Source organism: Apodemus sylvaticus, chromosome 19 (genome assembly GCF_947179515.1).
Source record: "Apodemus sylvaticus chromosome 19, mApoSyl1.1, whole genome shotgun sequence".
Classification (NCBI taxonomy): Eukaryota; Metazoa; Chordata; class Mammalia; order Rodentia; family Muridae; genus Apodemus; species Apodemus sylvaticus.
Window position 1 is genome coordinate 43062468 of NC_067490.1, and position 24242 is coordinate 43086709.

Here is a 24242-nt window from a genome sequence, read left to right on the forward strand (position 1 = left end):
CAGCTTTTTCTTATTAAATACACAGGCCTTCTGGGGCGGCAGGTTAAGTCTTCACCAGCCTTTCCGAATGGCCGAACACGTTGTCTCTTCTCGGCTTCTCTTGGGTGGAAGGAAGACCCGCGGCCCAGCAATCGATCATTCTTCTCCTTGATTGGGGTCCCACTCACCTTCGTCCAGACCTCTGAGGCCTCTGATCATCCAGGTCTGAGTGCTGGTCCATGGTTGGTCCCCTCCAGGCTATGGCACAGTGTTATTGCACAGACCTGCCTCCTCAAGCCTCAGAAGCCCCGAAGACCCAGCCCTGGCCTTCAGGTGGCCGCCATTCTTGCCGCCATGCCAAGCTCACTGCCACTCGGAGATGTCCTCGAAGGTCTAGCTGGGGCTTCTCAGTGGGCCGGACCCTGGAGAGTAGGGGGTGCGGCGGGTGGAGGTGTGGAGGCCACGCACAGAGGCCTCTCCCATCCAGGTGCATCTGTGGCACAGAAAGAGTAGCTGTAGAATCTCCGAGTGGCCTGTCCGGTGGCTGCCTCGAGGCAGCCTAACGTCCTAACGTCCCCTGATAGGGACCGAGGCCGCCCCGGGGCCCCACCCCCAGCTCACCCAGCACAGGCTGAGGCTGTGAGGGGGGCAGGGTGGGAGAAGGCCCCACTACCCAGCTAGCAGCTCTCTCAGCCAGAAATCCTAAAAAGGGTTCTTATTTTAGGTTTGTAGCACAGTAATAGCTAAGATTTTAAGCTTTGCTAAAAACACAATGAACAAACAAATAAAAAGACTTTATCTTTTTTCTTCATTTAATGAAATATCCATCATTTTTATGAGTGGTATAAAAATATATATTGATTTGAGTATAATAAAAATAAAAATTAAAAATTAAATAAACAATAGTCAAGCTGACTGATGGTCTGAAAACTTTCCATACACAGGTATTTTCACTTCTAACACACATGTACCTACACATACACTCTCATACAAACACACACACTCACACAAACACACAGGTGCACTCACAATCGCCCACAGGTATACCTACACACAAACACACAGGCTGGGATACAGAGGCTGAGAAAGGACTCTGGATTCCCCAGCAGCTTCTCTTCAGCCCTTGCTGCCTGGCTGTCTGCAGCCTCTCACTGTCCCCACCCCTGTTACTACTGTCTTCCTGCTTCTCCCATCCTGGCCATCAGGGAAGGGCAGCACAGGAGCCCAGAACTGTACTAAGGGAATCATTTCACTCTACATTTTCATGTAATTCTTGATGTGACTTTTATAGAAAAAGAGGTAGGGAAGATCGATACTTTAGACTTTATATCCTGGTCCATTTGGGAACCCAGTATTTCCAATCCCTTTCCCAAAAGAGTTTTAGGGCATGGATTGGGCTCAGCTCCAATGTGGCAGGTTGTGCAAATTTGGGCATCCCTCATCTACCTCCAGAATGGTCAGGAGGCCTCTAGTTGCAACTAGAAAACCTAAAAATGTATCATTAGTCACATGTACATATTTTTATTCTCCAAAATTAGAAATATGAGTATCATTTATCTGTAATAATTAATTAAGTCCTCAAGAAATAACACCATTATGTGCTATAGCTAGACATTGAGGACACCAAGAACAAGTATTTACAAGTATTTGATGTGCACATTTTCTAAAAATATAAAATTATTTTCAAGCCATTATGATTTTGATAACATAAAGAATATGATTGTATGGCCAATTGTTCCTATATAGTCTGGCTGGGACACAAATTTCAGGTGCCTTGCCTTAAGGGGTCTTCTCCAGGCACTTTTTAAAAAATTATTAATTTATTATATATAAGTAGCCCAATACTTATATATATATATATATATTAGTAGCCCATTAAAATCAGGGACAGGACAAGGCTGCCCCCTCTCTCCATATCTTTTCAATATACTACTTGAAGTTCTAGCTAGAGCAATTAGACAACATAAGGAAGTCAAAGGGATACAAATTGGAAAGGAAGAAGTCAAACTATCACTATTTGCAGATGATATGATAGTATACTTAAGTGACCAAAAAATCTCCACTAGAGAACTCCTACAGCTGATAAATAACTTCAGCAAAGTGACTGGTTATAAAATCAACTCAAGCCCAAGAATCACAAACCAATCATTTCTTAGCATGGAGAGCCCGTGAAATGTGAGCCCATTGATTTGTACCACTCCATAGCTTTTAGGACAATCAATTTAAATTATCAGAGCCCAGGCTCAGTGGACCAATTAGTTTCCTATTTTCTTGAATGTCTATAGCTGCGTGAACTCCTGCATAGGGGTAATGGTGTAAGCAGTTCACAGGAGCAAGATAAGCTTAGCCCATTTCCAGTTACCTTGTGGGGCCAGGATCACCTATTCAAGGTCCTTCTGCTAGGTCTAAACAAAGGGCAGGCTCTGGAATGTGACCTTTTACCTAGTTTCTAACAAAGCGAGATAGCATTTTAAACTTCTGACTTCTTGGGGTCATTAGAGTTAGGCTGTATTATTTTCTATCTTTTCAGCTACAACCCTGAGTTATCAGTTTTAAACTAACCTTTTATTACCAACATTATACCATTTAAATCATAACTAATACTTTTAACTCTATAGTCAAGATATGTAAAACCATATACCTTTAAGACCAATTAGAAACAAAAATAAAGTGATTACACAAATCTCATAAATTTAAGCCAAACAAAATTTTTCTTCTTCTAGCTGTAATTTCGAGAGAGAGAAAAAAAAAAAGCACTTTAAAGCCAAAATCACAATTGTAGAGATTTTTCTAAGAGAAATAACCATTAACCCAGTTGCCCATAGAACTTGAGGCTGGTGGCCCTTTAAGAAGCAGCTTTTTCTCCAGTTGTGTTTGACTCCTAGTTGAGTGTGGGGCAATTTAATTCAGCCTCCTCTGCGACTAGATGAAGAGATAAACCACCAGCAGATGACGGTTTTACCATTTTTTTCTTTTCAACATAAAACACAGGACAACAATCATTCAAGCAACAAAATAAAGGGGACACAAATTGACATGTGGACACGTTGGTGTGCACCAAAGACATAGAAAGGGAAGCATGCTGTACAGTACTAAGAATATCTCCAGTAGGCTCCACAGAGGAAACAGGACCTCACTATATTTCAACTTCTACCTAGGTGTACAGAGCCATATTGGGGTGTCATGCCACTTGGTAGGAACTCCACGTTGATCAAGGTGAACTTCCTCACCCAGACTTTGTTGAGCAGGGATTCCTGTGCAATTCAGGATCCTGCTCCACCTAGGGTGGAGCACTCAGAGTGAAGGTGAAGTTCATTGTTCCCCCAGGTCTACAAATTCCTGAATTAAGCAGGTGACCCACCCAGCAGCCTGAGCAATGGAGCCAAGAACCAACAGACAACTTCCCTGGAACTCAGCCCAGAGTCTGGGGGGAGGGGCTTGGCCAAACTGTTAAATGGTCTGACCTCCATTAAAGTTGGGGCCTGGATTGGTAAACTATCATCCTGGCCCTCCTTCTTTTAGCTGCTTTCCCAATCCATCCCTCAGTTTCTGTTCCAGGAACCCAGTTCGCAGTAGCTACAGAATGCAACATAATGATGCCCAACGTGGGGCTGGATGCGAGATTTCCTGAGGTGACCCTGTCTTCGAGAAGCTTCACAGAAAACGGAAAAAGATGGTATCCTGCTCAGTGAGCAAAATAGGTGCTAGAGGATATGGACTACGTAAAGTAGCGTAGACCCAACACTAAAATGCTTAGGAAAAAGACAGTGGAAAATGGGAGAAGAACTTTATAGGCATTTGTCCACAGCTTTAAGAGCTGATTCAGGCAAAAAGAAAAGGGTTTTAAAATAGGCATATGTCCACAGCCTCCAAAAGCTGCTTTAAGAAAGTTGGAAAAATGAGAGCATAAAAGAGAAGGAAAATGGACATAATTGGATACATAACACGTGTGCTTCCCTCTCTGTGTATCCTTGTTTGTCCTCGATGCACACTGTGTCTACATGTATGTTTATGTCCTATACGTGGTGTTGTGTGAATGAGCGTTTATTTGTTTCATGTTAAAAAAATTGGTAAAAATTTCATCTGTGGGTGGTCTATTTTTTAATCTAGCCGCAGTTTACATAGCAGAGGCTGATTTAAGGTGTCCTGCACTCAGCTAGGAGTCAAATATAGTTAGAGAGAAAGCTGCCTTTAAAAAGAGCCAGCAGCCTCAAGTCTAGGACAAGTGGGTTAATGGTTGTTTCTCCTAAAGAAAAATCTCTACAATTGTGGGTTTTGGTTCAAAGTTCTTTTAATTCTCTCAAAATTACAGCTAGAAAAAGGAAAAATTTGTCTGGTTTAAGTTTATGAGATTTGTGTAATCGTTTTATTCTTGTTTATAAATTGGTCTTAAAGGTATAAGTATATTTTGCATGTCTTGACTATATAGAGTATTGGATTATAAGTCATTGGACATGATTTAAAGGTATAATGTTGGTAACAAAAAGTTAGTTTAGAACTGGTAGCTCCAGGTTACAGCCATCTCAAACAACATGTGGCATGACACAGGAAATACAGGCCTCTAAGATGCTTTTAAAGTGGCATGGTGTTTTGTGTGAATCTTATCCTAGAAATTGGACTTGTGGGGAATAGGATTTAAAATAAAGTCTCTTCAATTAGTTATACTGTCATACATTTGAACATAAAAACTGGCAGACAAACCTTGTGCTATAAAAATGATGTGTTTGCCATTGATTTTAAAGAAAATAGATTGTTTAAAATTGAGATTTGCTTCCAAAGTTATAGTTATGCTCTATTATTGCAAGAAAAAATTAAGAGTTACAATAAAAATTGCCAGTGTGCCATTGGCTGCAGTTTACAGTCTAGTTAAAGGCTCACAATTCTTATCTTATTTTGTAATTAAAATGATTTTAAGAGTGATACAGCTGTGGCCATTATAGGCCTATTGCCACTTTTCCACAAGTTTATTGACTACAATGGTAGAAGCAAAATTTAACCCTCCAAGATTAAAAAGGATATCTCAGTGGAAATTAAAAACAGCTAGTAGAATTTTTCCAGGAACCCTGCAATTACAGGTTCCTTTTGTTATTCGACCCTCATACAAGTCTTTGCAGGACAGGTGGGTTTGGGTCTGGGGTTAGACAAAAGGCTCAGAATAGAAGATACTTACATTTGAGGAACCTCATACAATGTCCTTGCCTAGGGCTGGTGGGTGTTGGGCAGATAAAAAATTTACATTTGACTTAGTGCAAAGCTCAGAGCTTCCTCAGTGGAAGCTTGTGAGGAACTGCTTTTGTCTTGCAGACCCTACCTAGGGAGTGTTTGGCCAAAAGAACATTCTTGACAGACTTATCCAGGTGTGGTTCAAAATGCAGTTCAAACGTATGAAAGGTTAATGAGGCTATGGAGAACTTATGAAGGCATTAAAATTTGGCCTGCCTACTCCATACAAAATTATTATAGATTTAAAGGGTTTTTTTTGTTTTACATTCTGATAATTATAAAAGCATTTGCTTCAAACTTTAAAGAAACAATAAAGGAATTTCATTAGAAAGTTTGTGCCTCAAGGAAGGGCTAATAGCCTTACCTTATATGAGAAAAAATGTTTTGTCTCTGCTTCAATACAAGAAGCTAGGATCTTAAATATTTCAGTGTATGTTGTTCATAGAATTTTATTACAGGCCTTTGCTTTTAACTGTGGGCTTTTAAATTTTTAAGTAAATGATTTTCAAAAAATAGAATAAATTAATTGGCTAAGACACTGCTTTAAGCTTGCCACAAGAGGATTTAAGCCTCTAATGTTTTTAAAATACATGATGCAACAATCAAATTGATTATTATTGATGGTTGATCTATTACATGGCAAGCCTTAGGCAAAATTAATAATTGTTATCCAAAAGATAATTTGTCACAGTTTGTTGTTATATTCCTATACATACATCCTATAAAGACTACAACAACTGTGGGAGTAAAGCTCATGTAACTGGATCACATGCTTGTTCTTTTGAGTTTCTCCCTCCTTCAGCACAGATAATTGACTTGGTCATTGTAGTGCCTATTTTTAAGATGTTAAATCAAGCTTTTAATAATAATATATATATACATATTTTCTGTGCTAATTCTTAATTTTTACATTTATTTATGCAAACGTAATTCAAGTTAAAAAATATATGTTCTTTAAATGACTGTCCTCTGGATATTTGAGAGTTGATCCAAAGGCTGGTTAGACAGCCATGGGAACTGAGCTCTTGCATTTTATGGTTGTGAGCCGAGAAAGATGGCTCAGCCGTTAAAGGCTAGTAGGCCCTCTACCATGGAGTATTGGAACTCGGATCCCAGCAACCACATGGTGGCTCACAACCATCTGTGATGAGCTCTGACGCCCTCTTCTGGTGTGTCTGAAGACAGCTACATTATACTTATATATAATTAATCTTTTAAAAGGTGCCTGGACAAGACCCCTTAAGGCAAGGCACATAAAATTTGTATCCCAGACAGGCTATATAGAAACAATCGGATGTACAAGCATATTATTTATATCATCAAAGGCTTAAAAATAATTTTGTATTTTTGTGCACATCAAATTATACAGATTTGTTCTTGATGTCTTCAATTTCTACCTCTACCATATAATGGTGTTAATCCTAGAGGACTTAATTAATTATTACAAGTAAATGATACTCATATTTCTAATTTAAAAAATTAAGATATGTGCATGTGACTAATGATTCATTTTTGGGCATTCTAGTTGCAACTGCTCTAGCAAAAAGCAACTGGGAATGGTACGCTTATTTTCTATAATTGCATAGTTATTGCCTATGTTATGCTATATGCTTGGTGTTCCAACTTGGATTAGAACAAACAATGGAACTGGACATTTAATGAATAAAGGTTATTCATTTGAGATGTCTTTGACAATTTAATTGTTTGTTATCCTCAAAGACGAGGTAATCTAAAACATATTTTAAAAAACAAAAAATTATCTTCTTAAAAAAGAAAAAGAGAGGGGAAATTGTATCCCCGTGCATATCATTTGAATTATGCTTGTATATTTTTAAGAAAAATTTAAAATTTGGATGTCAGGCAACTCCCTGCTGAGTGTATATGACATCCTGTAACGAGGCATACTGATGCCTGGGTGAAATGAAGGAATTCACTTATTGACATATGCCATGATTCTGAATTAATATTGGGGAAGAAGGCATGTCTATGTTTTTTCCACAGAATGCTGCAGAAGCATGCTAGCTGCCAGAGTGGTTGGTGTGGCATGCTGAAGATATGCTGACTGTGGACTTGCTGAGTGCCCAGACAATGGTAACATAAGAGCTATATTGGGAATATGTTCTCGACTTACTTTAATTGTCAAATGTCCCAGATTAGATAAATTGCCTTGCTTCAAGCTTTTAGACATTGTGGGACAGAACATGGAGACTGTTAAACTATTTTAGAAAAAATTTAATCTAAAGAGGAGTTATAATGACTCTCCTATATCCTTTAATGTGATCAGCTGACTTTTCCTAAGAACTAACAGCTTATCTCTTGATACACAAAGCTACCTCCCCCACCCCACAGGCCAGGCTTTCTGCTTTTTTGAGTTGCTAATTTGCAACTGAATTGGATACCTCAGGGGCATCTGCAGAGGAGTTAATCCTGTTTCACCTTTAACACTTGACCTTGTTAAGCAGACTGGCTGTCTCCACCCAGGCTCACCTGAATAGAAAGATTGAGAGTCTGTTAAAGACACTTGCAGACCCCCTGGCTTCAAAACTTACACAAGTGGATCTCCAAAAAGGGAGCCATATAGAACTCAGATCTATGTGTGTATGTTTATGAGCAAACATGGGCACCAGTGAGAAGTGCGAGGCAAGGCACCACACGGGGAGGTGAATTTCTGCCTCTGAGTCCCCAGGAAGTACACCGAATTGCATAGGGGTTGACGTCGAGAGGCTGTCCTTAAAATAATAAGGGAGCCTATTACCCGTCCTCTGTAAAAGACATCATACAATACTTAAGAGGAATTACAGTCAATGTTTTCCCTCCCTGGTTAAGGCCTGTCATCTTATGACAGATGTTTATCCACTTGTTTTCTACCTCATTTTCAAATTAATAAAAAGGGAGGAAATATACAGAGCCATATTGTGGTGTCATGCCACTTGGTAGGAACTCCACATTGATAAAGGTGAACTTCCTCTACCAGACTTTGTTGAGCAGGGATTCCTGTGCTATTCAGGATCCTACTCCACCTAGAGTGGAGTGCTCAGAGTGAAGGTGAAGTTCATTGTTCCCCAAGGTCTACGAATTCCTGAATTAAGCAGGTGACCCACCCAGCTGCCTGAGCAATGGAGCCAAGAACCAACAGACTGGAACTCAGCCCAGAGTCTGGGGGGGAGGGGGGGACTTGCCCAAACTGTAAAATGGTCTGACCTCCATTAAAGTTGGGGCCTCGATCAGTAAACTATCGCCCTGGCCCTCTTTCTTTTTGCTGCTTCCCCAGTCCATCCCTCAGTTTCTGTTCCAGGAACCCAGTTTGCAGTAGCTACAGAATGCAACATCTAGGAGAGTTTTAAAATCCATTTTCCTTCTCTCTTTCTCTCTCATTATTCAAACCTTCCTGAAGCAGCTCTTGAAGGCTGTGAACATACACCTATTTTCAAACCCTTTTCCTTTCACCTGAAGCAACTCTTGAAGGCTGTAGACAAATGCCTATAAACTTCCAACCCATATTCTACTGTAAACCTCTAAGCAAGTTCAGTGTTGGGTTTATGCTGCCTCACTTAGCCTATAACCTTTTGTACCTATAGTTGATCACCATGCAGGATACCATCTTTTTCTGTTTTCTATGAAGCTTCGAGAAGACAGGATCACCTCAGGAGATCTTCTTGTATCTGGACCCACACTCCAGGCACCATTCTGTAACTGCCCGCAGCTACTGCAAACTGGGACCCTGGATGAGAAGCAGGGGTTAGGTGGGGTGGGGGGCAGCAAAAAAAGAATGAAGGCCAGGACAACACAATTGCTGATCAAGGCCCCAGTCAGATGGAGTTCTGACAATATAAAGGTTCTTGGGCTGAATCTCTTGAGACTCGGCTCAGGGTGTGTTGGCTTCACAGTTCCACACTGCTCAGAAGGTAGACTGCTTGATTCAGGCAACTATAGGTCTGGCAGATCAAGACTTCAACTTGATCCCAGTGCTTCACCCAGGCTAGACCCAGGTGTTGGCTATCAGCGACTCCCAAGTAATACAAAGGAAACTGCATTGTTTTTTTCGAGAACCGAGGGTCAGACCCTCAAAGGGTGGATTTTAGCTAACCCCAGGCCTGGGGGGAGGGCACAGCTCCTGACACCTTAAAAATGGCTCATTACACAGCTGCGTTCCTGTTGGGGGAGAAGTCTTCCCTCCTCATTTAAGTCTCTCTGGAAACATCCACCAACCTTGGCAAGAAGTGTGAATGCTAAGTGAATCTACATCCTGTCAAAATGACTATCAAAATTAACCATCACATTTTGTATATATAATAGAGAAAGAGAAAAGAGGGAAAAAAGAAGGAAGGCTACAGAGAGAGAGAAAAGGCATGGAGAGGAGGGAGGGGAAGGGAGGGAGGCAGGGAGAGAGAGAGAGAGAGACAGAGACAGAGACAGAGACAGACAGACAGAGACAGAGAGAGACACAGAGAGACACAGAGAGACACACACAGAGAGAAAGAGCCAGAGCCAGAGAGAAACAGAGAAACAGAGAGAGACAGAGACAGAGACAGACACAGACAGACAGAGACAGAGAGACAGAGACAGAGAGAGACAGAGACAGAGAGAGACACACACACAGAGAAAGAGACAGAGAGAGACACAGAGAGACACAGAGAGAAAGAGACAGAGACAGAGAGAGACACGGAGAGACAGAAAGAGACACAGAGATAGAGAGAGAGAAAGAGAGAAACAGACAGAGACGGAGAAAGACAGAGAGAGAGAGACAGAGAGAGACAGAGACAGAGAGACAGAGAGAAAGAGAGACAGAAAGAGACAGAGAGAGAGAGATTTTTTAGGAATACAGCCCTGCAAGCTTTATTTAAGACTTCCGACTTGCAGAAATGTAAAGGATAAATTTATGTTGTTTTAAACCATGAAATTTGTGGAGACTTTAAAGTAACAGACAAAAGGTTCTGAATGGGGGAGGGGTATTGGGAGGGACACTGAAATGGATCACTGGGGAGTGAAGAATTTTTTCATGGAAGTTATTCAAGCTATGGATAGACAGAGGCAAAGGCATAGCTGTAGCTCCAGAGCTCTTTCAGGACCCAGCCCCAGAGACAGACTGTGTAGTGGGGACTTTGAAGAGAGGAAATTAGGGCCTCACAGCAGAAGTAGGGGTGTCTTCTTATGTTTTCTGAAGTTAGAGGATGTCTCACAGTAAAAACATGCAGCCAGGCTTTCTAATTCCTAGGCAGGAGGCAGAGATGTTGGTGGAATTAGGATGTTTGGCTTCTAACACCCCTTGTGATGTAAGCTGTCTCCTCCCCCTGTGGTATAAGATGACTCCACCATTCCCCCTTCTGTAAGAGTAACCCTAATTAAAATGCCTCTCTTTAACATGCTCCTGACATTCTAAATCAATACAGTGAGTCCAGAAACAACAACAACAACAAAGGAAAAGGCACTTGCAACATGAAAGGAGGTCATCATTACTCAGTTCCCTGGTGAGTCTATACATAGAAAAACGGAAATACAAATAAAATCATTAAAACTTATGAAGTACAGCAGGGATACATGATCTGTGACAAATGGATAAGTCAAGAACATGCCTATATGCACAAATAAAAGAAAGAAATCTGCGGATTAAATCAAGAATATGGTCCTTGTAGACTAAATACTTGACAGCAAGTTTAACAAAAACTATCACAATATTTTTTCATCAAAACTTATGAAATGAAAGAATGTAAAGAATAGAGAGTTCCCATGTTGTGGAGGGCTGAGCACTTTTTATTGGTGCTCTAAACAACCAATCAAAACCGGCACAAAAGATCTCAATAGAGAGGCCATAGACATGACTCCACAGCTATCAGAGTCCAATGGGTCTGCACAGACTGTTGGTGACCCAGGAGACATGGTGCAGAAACAGGAAGTGAGAGTCTATTAGTGACCACAGGTTCCATCACACTTCCCGAGTGGTGGCATTCCACAGGAATACACTCAGGAGGCATTGACTCTTAATTGGCCTCCCACCCACAACAAACCATGGGGCTAAGGGAACAGCTCTGCCAAGGCCACAAGATGAGAGGGCAGCAGAGCACAGCACAGCCCTGGTCACCACCATCTTTGCTGAAACATCCAAGATCAGGGTCCTCTGTTTCTTGTGCCTCCTCCCTAAATGGTTCTCTGAGATCTGTGACATGAGGCTGGTGACAAGGACACAGTCTCCTCACCAACTCAGCAAAGCCAACTGCTCCTACTAAGTAGGAAAAGTGGCATCAGTTGGTGTCAGGAAGGCAGATAGGACACTAACCCAGGAAGAGAGAGACTGTCCTCAAAGAGGTGCATAGACACAGCTGGCAGCACCATGGGCTATGCTGGTGATAGCCAGTGTCCCATTACCAGCCACAGCCAGAAGGGGCACACACACACACACCAGATTACAATGTTCAGCCTGGGCACACCTGTGTCTGGATCAGTTCATGCCAGGCACCCCTGAGGTGGACTGAAGTGTGAGGCTCCATCCAACCCTGCCGAGCTGAAGGGGTGCCTCCCTCTGCCAGGTTGTTCCCTCTTGGGCTCTGGGAAGTCCTTCACACAACAATTCCAGGTGTCATCTGGGTTCCTGCTTCCTGGAGGCTGCTGCATCAAGGCCTGCCTCTGCTGGGCCCATGGAAGGGGACTGGTAGACTACTGAAGACTGTGCTGCCCTTGCCCCTCAACCCCTCAACCCCTCAACCCCTCACCCCTCAGAGCCTCAGCTGTGCAGAGAACAAAGCTTCATCACTGAGAAAACTCACACATACAATCTAGGTTCACTTGTTCTTAGCTGACAGCTGACATGAAATCCCAGATCAGTTATGGGGGGTGTGTGTGTGTGTGTGTGTGTGTGTGTGTGTGTGTATGAGCATGGCAGGTGTGAGTATGGAAGGATGGGTGAGCCTACACCAGGAGACATGGATGGCTGATATGTACATCTCGCTGACTTCACTGCCTGGGTCCACAGTTGCAGGGGGACTTCAGCTCCTCTTCATTGAGCTACGTGATTACCAAGGATACTGCCAGGATTTGAATATCCCAATCAGTGACTCCAGAATCCATAGGATCCAAGAATGGGACATCTGTCACCCGGCTTGTTCTGGATGAAGATGTTGAGACCCACAGGCAGGACAGCTGTAGGGACTAGCTTTAGTCTTAGAGGCTTCAGCCACAGCTCATCAGTCCTCAGAGAATCTTCTTTGAGCCCTGATTCCTATGATGAGTGGTGGGAAAAAGGCAGGAGGTCACAAGGGCATTTAGTCTTGCTTTTAAGAATCTGAAGACCTGACTGCAGGATGGACACGGCACCTTGACCAGATAGTGACAAGACCAAAAGGGCTCTTTACCCACACATCCAGGGCCACTGACAGAGATGGATGGAAGCATAAGAGGATACAAAATAATGATGGACGATGTACAAAATAATGATGTCATTTGAGAGTTACAGACTGGGAAAGAATCTTCACCAACCCTAAATCCGACAGAGGGCTAATATCTAATATATACAAAGAACTCAAGAAAGTAGAACCCAGAGATCCAAATAACCCCATTAAAAAGTGGGGTATGGAGCTAAACAAAGAATTTTCACATGAAGAACTTCGGAGAGCTGAGAAACACCTTAAGAAATGTTCAACATCATTAATCATTAGGGAAATGCAAATCAAAACAACCCTGAGATTTCACCTCACACCAGTCAGAATGGCTAAGGTCAAAAAATCAGGAGACAGCAGGTGTTGGTAAGGATGTAGAGAAAGAGGAACACTCCTCCACTGCTGGTGGGATTGCAACATGGTGCAACCACTTTGGAAATCAGTCTGGCGGTTCCTCAGAAAACTGGGCATGTCACTTCCTGAGGACCCTGCTATACCACTACTGGGCATATATCCAGAGGATTCTTCAGCATGCAATAAGGACACATGCTCTACTATGTTCATAGCAACCCTATTTGTAGTAGCCAGAAGCTGGAAAGAACCTAGGTGTCCTTCAACGGAGGAATGGATACAAAAAATGTGGTATATTTACACAATGGAGTACTATTCAGCCATTAGAAACAATGAATTCATGAAATTCTTAGACAAATGGATGGAGCTGGAGAACATCATACTAAGTGAGGTAACCCAGTCTCAAAAGATCAATCATGGTATGCACTCACTGATAAGTGGATATTAGCCTAGAAACTTTGAATACCCAGGACATAATGCACAAATTAAATGATGTCCAAAAAGAATGGAGGAGTGGGCCCTGGTTCTGGAAAGACTCAGTGCAAGAGTATAGGGGAATTCCAGAACAGGGAAGTGGGAAGGGGAAGATGGAAGAATAGGGGGACGGAAGAGGGCTTATGGGACTTGCAGGGAGTGGGGACCCAGAAAAGGGGAAATCATTTGCAATGTAAATAAAAATAAATAAATAAATAAATAAAATAGCAAAAAAAACCAAAAAAAAACAAAAAAAAAAAAAAACAAAAAAAAACAAAAAACCTCATCTGGAGGGCACTGATGCCTGGATTGTAAATTTACAGCAAAAGGGAGCCCTTCAGTCCTAACCCCAGATCCTACCTGACCCTGCTCTGAGCTGCTCCTCTATGAAACCACTTAAGGCAGAAATTGTAGTCCCAAGGTGTAGTCAGTTGCAGATTGCTCTGTGCTTCCTAGGGCTGTGGGTAGGTAGAAGATTACTCTGGTGTTCTCAGTGGGATCCACACAAATCTTTCATTACCTGGTTTTCTGTGCATCCTCCCTGCTGTGTACAATTGCAGAAACATCTGCTGTTTGCCCACTACTTTGTGTCTCTGCCCATCTCTAAAGAGGTGTCCTTAGTACCGACCTGTGTCAGGCATTCTAGGGTTTGAGTGTGTGGGGTGCAGCAGGGGCTCAGAATACTGTATTAGTGGGATCATCCCCAGAAGGCACCGCCTACTCCCCTACTATGCACATGCCTCTCCTTTTCCCTGTGGGCAATGGTGAGGGATGTTGATAGGACTGTGCCCACAGAGGCTGATGTGGTTCACTCTTTGCATGCCAGTTATGAATTTGAACTATCGTCTCTTCTTGTTGACTTGGGATCACACTGTGCAGCCCATATTGATCTCTAAGTCATGACTTCCATACCACAACCTTAGAAATGTTGAAAGAGAGTCTTATCAATTCGGATGAGGGGTGTTAAAAACCCTGCAGACTTCCCTGTTTTGAGAACTTCCCATCCTCTACACAGCACTTAGCAGAGGGGGCCTTTGGAGAGGGATTGCAGGTTGAGATCCCTCACCTTAGAAGTAGCTTGGCTCATTTCTGAACACAGTGCTTAAGGGCAGGAGAGGACACGTTTATAAAAACAATTCTTTGTTTTCCTAGACTGGATACTGTGAAGCAAACAGTTTTAACACAGACTTCCTGCTGTGATGCTCTGCCTCTCCATAGGACTAATCCGTGGATAAAGGACCCATTGGCTCTGAACTCAGAAACAGTGAGTCAAAAGGAAACTTGTCTTTATCACATGATTAGCTTGGGTGTTTTGTCACAGCAATGGAAATCTAATGTGGAGCAACACAGCTAATGCTGGAATATCCCTGGTGACACATGGTTCAGATACCTTTGCTAAGTGTTTGTTGGAAGCATTTGGAGAAGTTTGGAGATGCAGGCTGCTGAAGAACTGAGCCATATTCTAATAGAGCAAAATGACATTGTGATAGAGTCTTGACAAGAGTGATAGGACTGAGGATTCTGAGTGGAGGCAGACTAGAGGATACTCCTAGTGTAATATATCCTGACAAACAACACACACACACACACACACACAGACACATGTACATGCACACATAGATGCATGCATGCACACATGTGCATATACAAACATGTTACAAACACATGTGCACACACACATAAAAATGCATGCACAGACATGCATTCATGCACAAACACAAGTGCCACACATCTGTTCCCTGAGATCTCCTGAGGCAGAACCTATATGAGGTAAAGAGTGCAGTTTAGAGAAGGGTGTCTCCTGAAGAGACTGGTGACATAAAGAAGCCAAGGGCTTAATACCAGGCTAACTGGAAAGATGTTGTGAGGGCAGCTCAGGAATCAGAGACCCATCAGAGTGATGGGTGAATACATGAATGGCTTCAGGGCCTGTGAGATGAGGTTCTCTAGGAACTAGTAATCTGTCAGGTATGATAGAGTTCGGGGTTGGCATTGTTAGGTGATGTCACTGTAGCAGAGCACATCTGGTCTGGGTCAGAAGAGCTTGTCCTCTCACAGACAACATCACTTCTTCCCTCTCCCAACACACATCCTCCCTCTGACCCAGCTCTGACTCATTCCCGAAGGACACTTGCCTGTGATAGGACATAGGGGAATAACACTGCCCCATGGATCTAAAGAGGAAAATGTCCTGACAATGAGAGTGAACACATTCTATGATACAATTATTGTACTGTGGGTCAAGATGGAACTGTGACTTCTCACAACCTTGGGATACAGCCCATGGCACATCTGCAGGAATTTACAGGGTAACCGTACTTGCCTCTGTGGAAGTGGGTCAAGCTGATAGAACCTAATGTCCTCCCTCATCCTTCTGTCAATGCTTAGTGGGCCCAGAAGGAACCAAAGTCCACACTCAGTTCATACCCTTTCCCCCTTCCAGTCCCTGAAATCTTGGTCCCTTCAAAGGCATTTTAAAAAATATGTTGATTTTCTGTCTGAACTTATTCTTCCTGGGGCTTTTGAACACCACAGGGCCAATTTTCATACATAAATAAGTTGCAGGATAATATCAGAGGTTATCTTTCACAAACATCTATTTTATTCTCAGAGTTTCAACAAACACAATACAACTCCTAAGATCCTCTAATATAGAGGGGCAGGAATGTGCACACAGTGGAGGTCTCTGATGTGACCCTGGGTAGGCAGAGGGGCTCCTATCTCCACCAGCTTTGGATAGGCTGTCAGCCCCTGCTCTGAGTACTGATGCCTTTGAGGTGGCCTCTGGCCACCTGGGATATCTTCATTTGCTTCCTTCTTCCTGGCTGGACTCAGGGCCATGAGAGAAGCCTGACCAACCCTGAACATGATGGATTTCCACAAGGCTCCCTCCTGAGGTCCGTCTACACATGGGTCCTCTCCAACACTGTGACTGTAGCATCCGGCATCCTCTGGTGATCTTCTAAAATGCAACAACACACATGGAAGGGATTCTGAGAAGCTCAGCTGCACAGGGCATCTCTCCAGCTGTGGTTACCTTTTCCCACACTGTTTCCCAAGCTGCCTGTTCCTCTCTGAACTTTATCCCCACATCTCCTAGCTCCCCCATAGCACCCTCTCCTCCCTCAGCATCTACTCCTCTTTCTTTGCCTACTTCCTCCTCAAAGCAGGGTCAGTACCCAGCTGCTGTCTCCTAGTTCAACGTGCAGAATACTCACATGAGATGCCTTCTGGGATGCTAGATCTGTTGGTAGGTTCAATTTAACCAACATCCCACAGTGTCTAGACCTACCTTCCCATGCATCGTAACATATACATAAACAGAAGTACAATCTGTCAGTTCACACAGACTGGAGTAAAATAGATACATTCAAATACAGAAATGTACCTGGGCTCTGCCGGATGCCTATTCTCCAGACGCCCTCGCTTGGTTTCAGTTCTGGGGGGAGACCCTCCTCTCCCCCAGGTGAGGTTGCTGTTGGGATGGAATGCAACAGCACAACTTTCTTAGTGCATTACTTATCTTCTTTCTCCACCACTTAAAGCCTCTGTGTCTCCTGCTTGGGACAGTCTTGTCCTTTGCTGAGGCACTGGGGTTGTCATCTCTGGTCAAATTGGAGCTGCCGGTCACGTAAGGGACACTGGTAGAATGGCTGTCAGCTTGGTTCGTTGTGGGTGTGGTCTGCAGGGTCCTACCTGGAGGAATGCCAGGCCAACTGCCTCTCCTCTGTCTTCCCTGAAGAGCCTTCTGGCCAGAGACAGAGCCTTCACTCGTGGAGGAGGTCAAGCATAATGTGGATTCGCTTTCTCTCCTTCGTCCCACTTGGAAAGAATCAGGATCATGAAGGGAAGGGAAGGGCGTCATTAAGGGATTCATGGGCTGGGCATGGGTTGGGATGCCAAACTCCTGCAGGGCCTGTCTTCGCAGGAAGTAATAAGTGGCCATAGCTTCGTTGTATTTTCTCTCCAATAAAGACTCTTTTATTTCTTGGGCTTTGAACCCTAGGTGTCCCATGGCTTTTATAATTGCTGGGTCAGGCTTGAGGTGGAACAGTTCCTGACAAGGATCTGGGAATCCCTCTGAATCCTCTGTCAGCCAGGGATGCAACATCACTTCTGCAACCGTCGGCCTATGCTTTGGATTGGCCGACAGTAAAATACTAATCAGGTCATCGAGTTCTATTGATATGCCAGATGGGACAGGATACTGCCCTGACAATATCTGTCTCCGCAGCTCTGGGACCTTCACGGCATCAAATGGCACTCTGCCAGCAGTCATATAATACAGAGCCACTCCAAGAGCCCATATATCCACCTTGGGGCCATCATAGAGTCTCCCAAGGACCATCTCAGGAGGAGCATATGGCAAAGTCCCACAGTGAAAGTTCAGCTTTTGCCCCGGATTCACTAGGGTGCTGAGCCCAAAGTCGATAAGTTTGATTGCACCTTTCCTATCTATCATTATATTCCCAGGTTTCAGGTCTCGATGGATGATACCCAGGTCATGACAGTAGCTTATAGCACTCAATATTTGTTTAAATATTGTTCGTGCTTCATCCTCCTGCAGGGGGCCAGCATGATGGATGTAATCGTACAGCGATTCCCCCTTGGACAACTCCATCACGAGGTATATAGTCTTCTCAGTCTGGATGACTTGTTGGAGGGAGATGATGTTGGGATGACTGAGCCTGGTCATAATGTCAACCTCCGATGTGACGGGATGGTGCCTGTGCTTTTGCTTGTCAATCATTTTAACAGCCACAGGAGTGCCTGTGAGGCGGTGCTTGGCCAGCTTGACTGTGGCGCAGCCTCCATGGCCGATGGTGTTTAAAACTCTGTATTGAGAGTGGAAACTCTCTGCTTCAAAGAAGCTGGAATCAGATCTGAGATTTTCTGATTCCTCTTCACTCCCAGACTTCATTTCGGGAAACAAAGTATAAAGGATACCTAAGAGGAACAAAAAAAAAAAAAAATGAAAGGAAGAAAGAAAGCTATGATGAAAATTAAAATAATGAAAAATAAATAAACAGACAACTAAAACCAAACAAACATGACAACCAGAGCAGATATCCAGAAAAGCTAAACCACAAACAAAGCCAAGAAAATCCAAATTCAAACTTAGCAGCACAGCTCAGCAGCACTAAGAATGAATATTACTGATTGTGTTAGAAGAATAAGGTACAAGGAAATAGATAAATGATAAAATAAATTTAAAAAATTGACAATTACAATATCCAAGAAATATGATATTAAATGTAAAAAACCAAAAAATGAACTCCAATCAAAACTACATAAAAGCTAAAAACCTAGAGATTAAAACAAAATATAACATACTCATCAAATTTCCTAGAATATGCAAAGCACTAAACAAAATATTATGAAGAAAAAGTATTGAATAAGTGGAATAATTGGGAGAGAAATCTGAAAAGGTTTTTCTCAGAAAACTTGGAAATTGATAAGAAATATATAGATATGAATACAAATCTTATTATTTAGCATCCTTGACCATCACGGAGTTGATAACTAAAACTAGTCTAAGATTTCATCTGATTCAAATCAGATGTCTAAGGCCCCAATGGTGGTGTCAGTGGATGTGGGGGATGGAAACACTCACATATACTACACATGGGAGGATAGAAGAGGTTTGACCATTGTAAACAAATGTGTGCGTGTTCCTCTGAAAACTAGAACTGGATGTGCCATGTGATCCAGCTAGCCCACTCCTGGGATATAGTCACGGAACTCTGTTCCTGCCGCAGAGACACTTGTTCCTCCATGTTCAGTAAACAGCCTTGGTGTCTAAGGAAAATGTGGTATTACACACAATGGAATGTTGTTCAGCTGTAAAGAAAACAGAAATGATGAAGTTTTCAAGTACAAACATGGAATTAGATGATTAAGTGAGCTACCCAGAATCAAGAGAACAAAAATGGCATGTTCTCATTCAGAAGCAGGTCCTTGCATCAAATCTTCAGATTAGTGCAGCTCTCATAGTTCAGAGAAATTTCTTTGTGCAATGACACAGAAACCCGCAACTGGTCAAAACCTGGAGAGTAAGTGTTAACAAAGTGCTCAAACAAGAGCCAGGATGTCTACATGGAACCTTTCTCTCCCTCCTTTCCTCTGTTCCTCTCTCCCTTCCTGCCTCCCTTTCTTTCTTCCTCCACGGCTCAGGTGGTAAATGGGAACAGAGATAGTGTAAGAACCAGAGGTTTGACAGGGCCAGAGAAAAATATTACTATACTGGCTGGTTTTAGTGTCAACTTGACACAGGCTGGAGCTATCACAGAGAAAGGAGCTTCAGTTGGGGAAGTGCCTCCATGAGATCCAACTGTGAGGCATTTTCTCAGTTAGTGGTCAGAAGGGAGGGCCCCTTGTGGGTGGTACCATCTCTGGGCTGTATTCTTGGGTTCTATAAGAGAGCAGGCTGAGCAAGTCAGGGGAGCAAGCCAGTAAGAAACTTCCCTCCATGGCCTCTGCATCAGCTCCTGCTTCCTGACCTGCTTGAGTTCCAGTCCTGACTTCCTTCAGTGATGAACTGCAATGTGGAAGTGTAAGCTCAATAAACCCTTTCCTCCCCAACTTGCTTCTTGCTCATGAAGTTTGTGCAGGAATAGAAGCCCTGATTAAGACAAATTGGTACCAGCCTACTGGGGTAATTCCTGTGACAACCTGACCATGTTTTAGGGGAGGACTGTGGAAGGACTTTGGAACTTTGAGCTAGAAAAGCCATTAGAATATTAAGAGCTTGGTGCAAAGTTCTGTAGGAGCTTGGAAGACAATGTTAAGAACAGTGCAAAAGATGGATGCCTGGCTTGTGAAATTTCAGAGGGAAGATTAAAGACTCTTACAGTGGCCATGTTTTGATTGTGAAGATTCTGTGGTTTGGTTAGCTTGGGCTGAAGAATCAGCTGTGAGTAACAAGATACCAGAACTACTAAAGCAAACCTTTGTGTTACTGGGACTATTGATGCTGGTGAGCTGGAGCTAAGAAATTAGCGATGATTAAGAAGAGACCAGCATCACTGAGATGAAATCTTCTTGGAAGTGGTTTCTGAGAGCACAGAGAGTGTGTTCCAGAGATAGCCACAGTTGTATTTTGTGCTGTGGCTGGACTTGGTACTGTGTAAGAGTCACCCAGATGGTACTGGTTTTGAAGGCATGAAGGGGTCATGAAGAGCAGCTGAGGCTCTTGGCACAGTGAGAGGCCACAGAAGGCCATTGGTGAAGGTGCAGCCTCAGTTGCAATTGATGGCCCAGGACTTGAAGGGGTCATGCATAGGACCAGAGGCTTGTCACCATGAAAAGAGCCTGAGAGGCTATTGGTGAAGCCTAATTACAGGAGAAGATAGCAGCATTTTGGGGATGCCAGTACCATGCGATAACCACCAAGAACAGCAGCAGCAGTGGAGTATAGGCAGCTGGAGCCTAGAAGACAAGGTGTGTGCTACAAAGGGCAGAGCTGGAGAAGTGACCCAAGCCCTTGGAGGAGCCCAGAAGATCATAAGTTGGATCCCAGACATTGGGCATTTGGAGTTTGAGTTTTGCATTTGGTTGTGACTGTGCCCTGATATGTCACATGTGCCCTGATGTGATTGAAGGAAGAAAGCATTTTAGTGGAGCCCACAGTTGAGAGACTTTGAATTTTTAAAAGACTTTGAATGTTAAAGATATTGGACAGTTTAAAGTGATTGAACTTTTAATATGCAAAGACTATGGGACTTTTAAAGTAATTTAGATCTTGGGGATGAATAAGAAAGTAAGGGTTAAGGCTTAATTGCGATGTGTTTGTGTGTCAAGTTGACAAGGAGTCAATTGTACTGGCTGGTTTTGAGTGTCAACTGGACACAGGCTGGAGTTATCACAGAGAAAGGAGTTTCAGTTGGGGAAGTGCCTCCATGAGATCCAACTGTGAGGCATTTTCTCAATTAGTGGTCACTGGGGAGGGCCCCTTGTGGGTGGTACCATCTCTGGGCTGTATTCTTGGGTTCTATAAGAGAGCAGGCTGAGCAAGCCAGGGGAGCAAGCCAGTAAGAAACATCACTCCATGGCCTCTGCATCAGCTCCTTCTTCCTAACCTGCTTGAGTTCCAGTCCTGAATTCCTTTAGTGAATAACTGCAATGTAAAAGTGTAAGCTCAATAAACCCTTTCCTCCCCAACTTGCTTCTTGGTCATGGTGTTTGTGCAGGAATAGAATCCCTGACTAAGACAATTATCTTCTTGAAAAAGCAAGAACACGAAACTCATGAATTCACAACAGCTGTGGCCACCAGCATGACATCTGCACAAAATCAAGCACTCTGCCCTGACTAACCCATAGTGGGAACATTGATGGTTGATGAAATCTAGGAAAGAGAGAGTCATTCTACTTAAGGATTTGGTTCCTGGTAGGTCAACCACACTCCAGTGGATGCCCCCATATTCAGGAACATATGACAGTATGCTATTTACAAATGAAAATACATGAATTAGTGGGTGGTGGGAGTGGTTGTGAGAATGGACCTGGGAGGAGTTGGGGAAGGGCAAGGAGTAAATAGGTTCCAAATACATTCTATGGATGTCCAAAATTCTCAAAAGATAGTATAACCTTGAAAAAACACAAAAAATCCAAAACTTAAAACCAAAACAAACAAAGCCAAAACAGAAACAAAAAATATAATAAATAAGAAAACCTAGAAGAACAAAAATTAGAAGGGTAAAACTGTGACAAAATTCCCCAAAATATAAACATAATAAAAACAATGAGACCTCATGAAACTGAAAGCTTCTGTAAGGAAAGGGACACTCTCATGATGACAAAACAACAGCACACAGATTAGAAAGGGATCATCACGATCCCACAGCTGATAGAGGGCTAATATCCAAAATATATGGAGAACTCAAGAAGAAGCTAAACCCCAAAAACCCAAACAAACCCACTCAAACTATTGCGTATAGCACTAAACAGAGAACTGAAAACAGAGGAATCAGCCTGGTGGTGGTGGTGGTGCACACCTTCAATCCCAGCACTTGGGAGGCAGAGGCAGGCGGATTTCTGAGATCGAGTCCAGCCTGGTCTACGGAGTGAGTTCCAGGACATCCAGGGCTACACAGAGAAACCCTGTTGCAAAAAAAACAAAAAAGAAAAGAAAGAAAGAAAAGAAAAGAAAAAAAGAAAACAGAGGAATCTGGAATGGCTGAGGAGCACTCTCAAAAATGTTCATCATATTTACTCATCAGGGAAACATGAATCAAAATGACTCTGAAATTCCATCTGACACCCATCAGAATGGCTAAGATCTAAAAGTCAAGTGACAGTGGTATGGGTTACACTTCCACTGTGTCTGTGCTGGGGCCCTGAGCAGACCTTGGGGAAAAACTCCACAACCAGTCCTACAACACCCATAGGAAGATCACCTGCCAGGTGCTCTAAGGTGCTCAGGATCACAGGGTCATAGGATCCCAGAGTCCCAGGAGCTTGGTCACACCCAGATCTCAGGGTCCCAGAGGTAGAATGACTCCAAAGAGCTCTGACACACACAGGATCTCAGGTTCGCAGGCTACCAGAATCACAGGATCAAAGTGACAGCTTGACTCTGAGGACTTCTAATACCACAAGGATCACAGGAAGGACAGGCTCCAGTCAGATATGGCTAGGGTAGGTAGCACTACGGATTACCAGATTTGGAGAGAAGCAGAAGATCATAAGCAACAAAAACCAAGGTGACTTGGCTTCATCAGAACCAAATTCTTCTACCATAGCAAGTCCTGGATAAATCATTACACGGGAAAAGCAAGATTCAAATAGAAAATCACTTCTTCTGATGATAGAGGATTTTAAGAAGGACATAACTCATGCTCTACCGACTGAGCTAGCCGGGCTGTACGACAGCAATTAGAAACAATGAATTCACAAAATTTTTAGGCAAATGGTTTGATCTGGAAAATATCATCCTAAGTGAGGTAACCCAATCACAAAAGAATACACATGGAATGCAATCTCTGATAAGTGGAAATTAGCCCAGAAGCCCTGAATACCCAAGGCACAAATCGCATAACAAATGACTCCCATGAAGAAGTATGGAGAAGCTCCTGATCCTGGAAATGATTGACCTAGCATTGGAGGGGAGTATAAGGACAGAGAAAAAGGAGAATGGATGGAGAGAAGGTTTATGGGACATATGGGGAGGGGGGATCCGGGAAAGGGGAAATAATTTGGAATGTAAACAAAGAATATAGAAAATAAAAATATTAAAAAAAGAGAGATAGAAAATACAGTCCAAAAACAAACAAACAAACAAAAAAACCCAAAAAAAACAAAAAAACAAAAAAAAACCCAAAAAAACAAAAAAAAAAAAAGAAGAAGAAGAAGAAGAAGAAGAAGGACATAACTCCCTTAAAGAAATACAGGAGAACACAGGTAAACAGCTAGAAGCCCTTAAAGAGGAAACACAATAAATCCCTCAAAGAGTTATAGGAAAAAACAAGCAGGCAAAGAAAATGAACAAAATCATCCAGGATATAAAAATGCAACTAGAAACAACAAAGAAATTACAAACTGAGACAACCCTGGAGCTACAAAAGTTAGGAAAGAGATCAGGAGTCATAGATGCAAACATCACCAACAGACTACAAAAGAGAGAAGAGAGAATCTCAGGTACAGAAGATACCATAGAAAACATTGACACGACAGTCAAAGAAAACACAAAAAGCTAAAAGCTCCTAACCCCAAACATGCAGAACATCCAGTACACAATGTGAGAAGACCAACCCTTAGCAAAATAGGTATAGATGAGAGTGAAGATATCCAACTTAAAGATCCAGTAAATATCTTCAACAAAACCAAAGAAGAAAAGTTCCCGAAG

General features: G+C 42.8%; 1 protein-coding gene across 1 annotated transcript; it reads right to left on the reverse strand.

Moving 5' to 3' along the window:
- Positions 1-271: 271 nt before the first annotated feature.
- On the reverse strand, positions 272-18318 carry LOC127669205 (sperm motility kinase 4A-like). The gene is made up of 3 exons (XM_052163085.1): positions 16917-18318; positions 8845-8923; positions 272-401 (listed from the first exon to the last, which is right to left on the reverse strand). Exons 1-3 carry the CDS (start codon positions 18316-18318, stop codon positions 272-274), a joined length of 1611 nt encoding a protein of 536 aa, XP_052019045.1.
- Between the last annotated feature and the right edge of the window lie 5924 nt (positions 18319-24242).